At 35.6% G+C, this 7,500-nt stretch overlaps 1 protein-coding gene across 1 annotated transcript in view; it reads right to left on the bottom strand.

Annotated features, from left to right (window-relative positions):
- The window catches only part of LOC106877429 (uncharacterized), a 61,877-nt gene that overhangs the window by 10,005 nt on the left and 44,372 nt on the right, over window positions 1–7,500 (bottom strand). The window contains 3 exon segments of the mRNA XM_089352007.1: window positions 1,503–1,625; window positions 2,983–3,105; window positions 6,628–6,747. Coding sequence (XP_089208133.1) covers window positions 1,503–1,625; window positions 2,983–3,105; window positions 6,628–6,747 — 366 coding nt within the window.

Below are 7,500 nucleotides of genomic sequence, written 5' to 3'. Positions count from 1 at the left end.
AAACAGACGGAATTTTTTTTTTCTTATAGATCAACACGATGAATTTGTAAAAGTGAAGATGTCAACATCTTGTTACGATACCAAGAGGTAATATCAATTTCTTTTCCTAAATATAGGAATTGCCTATCACAGATATAAAGATAAGATAAATGTTTACACAATGATGTAAATAATTTCTCATATGCTTATTAACGTTTACTGAGCAAATGTTAGAAACGTATATATAGAATGCGTGTGTGTATGAGTGTGTGTATTTGTGTGAATGAGTGCACATGTGTGTGTATATATGCGTGTATGTGTATGTGTGTGTGCGTGTGTGACTGTGTGTGCGCGTGTATGTGTGTATGCATGTGTGTATATATATATATATATATATATATATATATATATATATATATATATATATATATATATATATATATATATCGTTGTTAATATGCAAAAATGTCGTAAATCCAAAACGTTGCTTTTCAGAAAACGAAAAAATAATTTCACCATTCCATTTCTTTTTTAAATTAGCAACAGTTTCAGCTTAACAATAATACTTTGTTGGGTGTATAAAATCATTAACTCCATGCATGTATGATATTTTCAGTCAGAAATATTTTTACAAAACTGTCGTATGTGGGACATCACTTTTGAAAATTACTAAAGTGATGTACTATACTTTGACAATTTTCATATCTTCGCATCTGAAGCAGCTGGCGATACGATAGTTTGACCAAAAGAACCGGCTATTGCAAGCAAAAATAAATATTGAAAAGACGTATTTGACCAAATTTGGATATACGACAGATTAATATAATAGCAACGGTATATATTTTATATATATATATTTTATATATATATATTTTATATAAATATATATATATATATATATATATATATATATATATATATATATATATATATATATATATATATATATATATATATATATATATATATATATATATAGATATATATATATATATATATATATGTCATTGTGTTGCCCTTCTTGTAGGTATATATGTTTGTATGCATGCATGACGGGCGTCTTTCAGTTTCCGTCTACCAAATCCACTCACAGAGCTTTGGTCGGCTCGGATCTGCAGTAGAATACACTCGATCAAGGTGCCACGTAGTGCGAGTGAATCCGGAGCCACATGGTTGGGAAGCAAGCTTCTTACCACATCTGTAACACACTTGATGATGTTCCGGAACGTAGAGATTAACAATGAACATTGAAAAATATTTCATCTCTAAAATAACGTTAGTATTTCGAAAATTATTCATTTCAGACGCAACTGACTGGTTGTTATTTTATCGACATCTGAGGACTAAAACGACAAAAATATTTTAGGTGTTTGTGGTTCACCCTCGTAATGGAAAATAAATTGAGCTAAGCAATATGAGCCATTTTCTCTGAATTCTTGATGTTGCTATCCACTACCTATGTTTCGTTTACTGAAGAAGGCAAATAGTTTAAATGAAACGAAAGAAATCAAAAGTTCTCTTACCTTCACATGAGGCGCTATCCTTGCTTAACTGGAAACCATGGACACAGGAACAAACAAACGAGCCAGGTTGATTGTAACATAGCTGGCTACATCCTCCATTATTCATTAAACATTCGTTGACATCTGAAACGATTCCATTGTTTTCATAAGTCTAAATTAGTAAGGATTCTTATGATGAGGAATCAGATGAGAAGATAGGATGGAAAGGAGGGGGAGGAGAATAATAACGAAAGGGAGAATTATGCAGAGGGTGCAAGGTATGATGGTGACTATGATGAGAAGGAGAGAAAAAATGATGATAATGATGATGAAGCGACGAAGTTTTGCAGTTTCATTTTACTAAATTCTACGTATAAATTATTAGTCAAATCCAACGTTATTGCGGAAGATATTTGTTTCAGGTGTGCTGCAGCGTGGGATCGAACTAGGATCCACATGGTTGCGAATAAAACTTCTTAACCATACACCTAACGTGTATACGTTGCATGGGTTCTTTCTACTAAATTCTACACACAATTAGTTAGATCCAATGTAATTGCGGAAGATACTTGCCTTAGCTGTGTTGTAGTGTGGGATCGAACTAGGAATCACACGGTTGCGAGTAAAATTTCTTAACCACATAGCACACACACACACACACACATATGTGTGTGTGTGTGTGTGTGTGTGTGTGTGTGTGTGTTGCGTAGTTGCTGCGAACCGATCGCCTTTACTACACATCCATGCCTCTACCAAATAACAACATGCTACCTTATAATTGTACTAAAATTTTTACCCGCTCATTTCTTTTTCTGAAATAAGCAGTAAAGGTCACAAACATAACCAACAAGATCAGTAATAGTCAAACTCTGCAACAATATCCAAGGTCAACAGAGGTCACAGCGATGACCAACATCGACTATAAAAGACACAGCAATAGCCACAATCACTAAAGGTGATCTCCGAGGTCGGTAGAAGTAACCGCGATAACTAATGAGGTCAGAGTGAAGATTAAGTCGATCAGTGAAAGTCATAGCAATAACCAAGGAAGCCGATAAAGGCACAGCAATGTCCAAGGTCAATAGAGGTCACAGTAATAACTAACAAGGTCATTGACGGTCACTGATATCCTACAAGGTCAGTAAAAGGATGTAGCATTATGAAAGGTCAGCAGAAGTCACAGCGATATCCAAGGTCAGTAAATATCACAGCTGTAACTAACAAGGTCAGGAAATTTCACAGAGTCAACCAAAGTCAGTGGTATTCAATGTCAGGAGAGGTCGCAGTGATATCCAATGTCAAGAGAGGTTACTGCGATAGTCATTTGGGTTAGTAAACGTCATAGGAGTAACCAGCGAGGTAACTAAAGGTTAAAGCATTAACTAACATAAGTAAAGGTCACAATGATAACCAAAAGTGTTAGTAAAGGTCACAATGATCGCCAACAAAGTAATAAAGGTCAAAACGATATAAACCAATAAGTCCAAAATTTGAATCTTACCTTCACATGTTTTCATGTCAGTCTGCAGATGATAGCCAGTCTGGCAACTGCAAAAATGGGTTCCAATAAGATTATGACACAATTGAGAGCAGCCGCCGTTTTGATGATCACATTCGTTGATATCTGTCAAATACATAGACTAGGTTTGAACGTTTGTACATGGTGGCCAGTGGCTGAGTGGTAAATAGCCTGCTTACCAACCACATGGTTCCGGATTCAGTGCCACTGCGTGGCACCTTGGGAAAATGTGTTCTACTATAGCCATGGATGGATGGATTATATATGTATATACCTACTAAAGCAGAAGAAATGTTCAAAATTACCCCCGACAACCGTTGAGAGCTCGTACTTGTTAATTCCTTAACGTATTAAATCTGTGGTTCATACCAAAGGAGAATCAACTCCGTATGGAATAATATAACTTCCATTTTACAAGATGTTTTTATTATTTTACCCAAGCCCTGCACACACAGCGCACGCACACACACACACATATACATACATACATACATATATATTGCTTCCCAGCCACATGGTTCCGGGTTCAGTCCCACTGCATGATACCTTGGACAAGTGTCTTCTACTATAGCCTCGGGTCGATCAAAGCCTTGTGGGTGGATTTGATAAACAGAAACTGAAAGAAGCCCGTCGTGTATATATATATTTGTGTGTGTACGCGCGCGCGCGTGTATGTCTTTGTGTCTGTGTTTGTCTCCCGACCATCGCTTGACAACTGATGGTGGTGTGTTTATATCCCCGAAACCTAGCGGTTCGGTTCGGCCAAAGAGGCCGATCGAATAAGTACTAGGCTTACAAAGAATAAGTACTAGGGTGGAATGTTTTCGACTAAAGGCGGTACTTCAGCATTGCCGCACTGAAATGACCGAAACGTGAAAAAAAAAAATAAAAAGGAGAATATACAAGGTGTCCACAAGGTCTGGGTACATGGAGTAAATAAAATCATAACATTAACAATTAAATATAAGAAATGATAATTTTTTAAAGTATGTGTTAATCCCCACATATATTGGCGTTCTCAAACTTCTTTTTTATGAATAGATAGATAGATAGATAGATAGATAGATAGATAGATAGATAGATAGATAGATAGATACACATATATATTTCAGGAGTTGAACAACCTTGTTTGGCAAGGTTCCAGGCAGTGTAGGTTGTACCTTAATAAGAATATTTTCGAAGTCAGCCTGCTCTTAGAAAGCACGTCATGCTAAATTGAGAGTATAAACAATATCATCATCATCCTCATCATCAACCTCCCTCTTCCTCTTCCTACTACTACTACTACTACTACTACTACTACCACTACAGCTACTGACGTCTTCCTCTTTATCATCACCTCATCATTATCTGTGCTGTTGCTAATGTCATCGTAATCATAAGTACGTTATGTTCTTTTTGCTGTTTTTTTTCTTCAGTAGTTTCATGCTAGTTTCTATTGCATCACTTGGTGCACCTATCCGTCGCTTGTGTGTGTGTGTGTGTGTGTGTGTGTGTGTGTGTGTGTGTGTGTGTGTGTGTGTGTGTGTGTGTGTGTGTGTGTGCAACATTATATTTATAATGGAAACTGGGTCGAGTGTAGACTCTTCCTGTTAGTTTACTGCATCAGTTTTGTTTTGTTGCGAGGTTTGGTATCGTGAATCTTGTTATGAAGAGCTCCTACAATCACTGGTATTGTAACCATCTTGAGATTCCCCATCTGTTCGATTTCAATCAGCAAATCTTTACATTTTCTGCGCTTATCAAATTCTTTTGCCGAGACATTACGATCACAAGGTATGCTCATGTCAATCAATAAACAGACTTTATTGCTTTGGTATTTCACAACAATATCTGGTTTATTTGCTCTGGTGCTTCGGTTTGTATATACTGAAAAGTCCCTAAGAATCGTTAAATTTTCTTCGTCATTCATAGCTTCAAGATGGTGCTTATACCATTTGTCAACTGTTTTGATTTCATAATGCCGACATATTAACAAGTGTAAATATTGGCCAACTCTGTCATGTCTTGATTTATATTCTTTAGGTGCTAAACCTTTTCATCCAAAATTAGGTGGTAGATTGTTCCAATCTCATCGTTGCAGTATCAGCACTTTGGGTCTACTCCATTTTTCCTCACATTGGCTTCTTCTTCTTCTTCTTCTTCTTCTTCTCCTCCTCCTCCTCCTCCTTCTCCTTCTTCTTCTAATTATTATTATTGTTGTTGTTATTATTATTATTATTATTATTATTATTATTATTATTATTATTATTATTATTATTATTATTTTTATTATTATTATTTAAGGTGGTGAGCTGGCATAATCCTTAGCACGCCAGGCGAAATGCTCATCCGTCTTTACGTTCTGAGTTCAATTGCTGCTGAGAGCGACTTTGCCTTTCATCCTTTCGGGGTGGATAAAACAAAAACGTGATGGATACTGGGGTATAACAAGTGCCAGATTTAAAATAAGAACTAAGGTCGATTATTTCGATTTAAACACTTCAAGTTGTTGTCCCAGCATTGCCACAGTTTAGTGAATGATACAAATAAAAGAATGTAGAAGAATAGAACGGTTGTAATGAAGATAAAAGCATTTGAATAATTGATAAAATATGTAAGGTATGGAGAAGGAAAAGTTAGTCCATGAGAAACATTAAGATAATTTGAGTCAAGAATGTAAGGGAGATAATTGCAGATATATTTCAGTTTTATTGGCTTCGTGCATATGTTTGTAATTTCTTATTATCAATGGTGAGCGAGCTGACAGAGCAGTTAAGGCTTTGGAAAAAAATTATTTACTGTATCTGTTTCGTCTTTTTATGTCCTGAGGCTTCCGCTCAATTTCTAGACACCTGGTTACATTTGGGCAACAGACATAGATTCATAGATATCACACCTGGTAATATACAGTCAGAAATTCATTTTGACGACTATAGTCTCGGCCTGGGTAGCTTCCTTTACATCATAGTAACCCAGCTAGTTTTTCACGTGCTGGATTTTCGACCATGTGATCCGCCTTCAGCAATAATAATCAACCACATTAGTGCTCTTCAGAAACACCCATTATTTTCGCCCTATGAACACATCTATCTGCCCATGTCTCTAAATATCTGTCTATTCACCTATTTATCAACCCATCTACCTATTCATCTAACTACATAGCTATTCAGATTTTGCCTGTCTGTTTGCCCCTTGGTCATCCATTTTAATTCCAATTATTCCATTTTCGTCCTAATTTTTATTCTATATTTTTTTATATATTCTTTTGTTTTGATGCTTTTAATGGAGCGGAACTTTTCCATTTGACCTACATGTTTACATTAAAGTTAGCATACATGCATGTGTGTATATGTGTACATATGTGTGTGTGTATGTGTATGTCTGCATGTACATATATGCACATGCATATATGTGTATGTGGGTGTGTGCACGAACACATACACATATTATATATATATATGTGTGTGTGTGTGTGCGTGTCTGTGTCTGTGTATTTTTTTGAATGTAGGTATTTATATATGTATGCGTTTAATAAGTTTATTAATAGGATCTACTGACCAATCCTTCGAACTAATTTCGTTCACTTGGGAAGGACATAGAGGGTGGAACATTTATAAAACATAATACTGACCAGTGGTGACTTACCTGTACAACTACGTCCGTCGTCCAGCAGTTTATAGCCACTTCGACAACTGCAGTAGAAATGTCCTTTCGTGTTTTCACATATTTGGTCACAATGCTGTGTCAGCCAACACTCGTTTATATCTGGATACGAAACATGAAAGAGAAGAGGAGAGAGAGAAAGAGAGAGAGTGAGTGAGTGATAGTGACAAAATTGGAAGGCATGTTAAGGGGTTGAAGTCATCGAATTCCCCATAAGAAAGGTGTCAACCCATCGGGTCATTGTGGACTTGGAGATTGAATAAAGAGAAGTTGATATTATTAATGTTTAACTCGAACATATGTATGTATGTATGTATGTATGTATGTATGTATGTATGTATGTATGCATGTATGTACGTAAGTATTTATGCATGTACATATAAATGTATTTATATACGCCGACAAGCTGGTACACCGGGGAAATTGTGAAGTGGAATTTCTTCTAGATTCGAATTCAACTTTCATCCTTTTGTGATAAATAATATAAAGTACCAATCGAGCACTGGAGTCCATGTATGTATATATATATATATATATATATATATATATATACGTGCATACATGTATATATATATATGCATATGCATATATTTAAATACATATTCTGTATGTGTGACTCTAGTCAAAACTATTGAAAAGGTTGCAAGACACAACGAAAATTTTAGGAAAATAAAAATAATAAGTGGAAATTTAACGGTGAGTGTGTTAAATTTTAAGGCATGAAAAGAATATGACTCTCCCCAGACACAACAGAATATGCTTCAACACACGGAATCACATAAAAAATCTTGCAAACCAAATCCATATATATATTAGGGTGTCCCAAAACAATGTATACGCACTTTAGCAGCTGAT

This window comes from Octopus bimaculoides, chromosome 5 (genome assembly GCF_046866305.1).
Source record: "Octopus bimaculoides isolate indiv1 chromosome 5, ASM4686630v1, whole genome shotgun sequence".
Lineage (NCBI taxonomy): Eukaryota > Metazoa > Mollusca > Cephalopoda > Octopoda > Octopodidae > Octopus > Octopus bimaculoides.
This window is presented reverse-complemented; position numbering and strand designations above follow the sequence as displayed.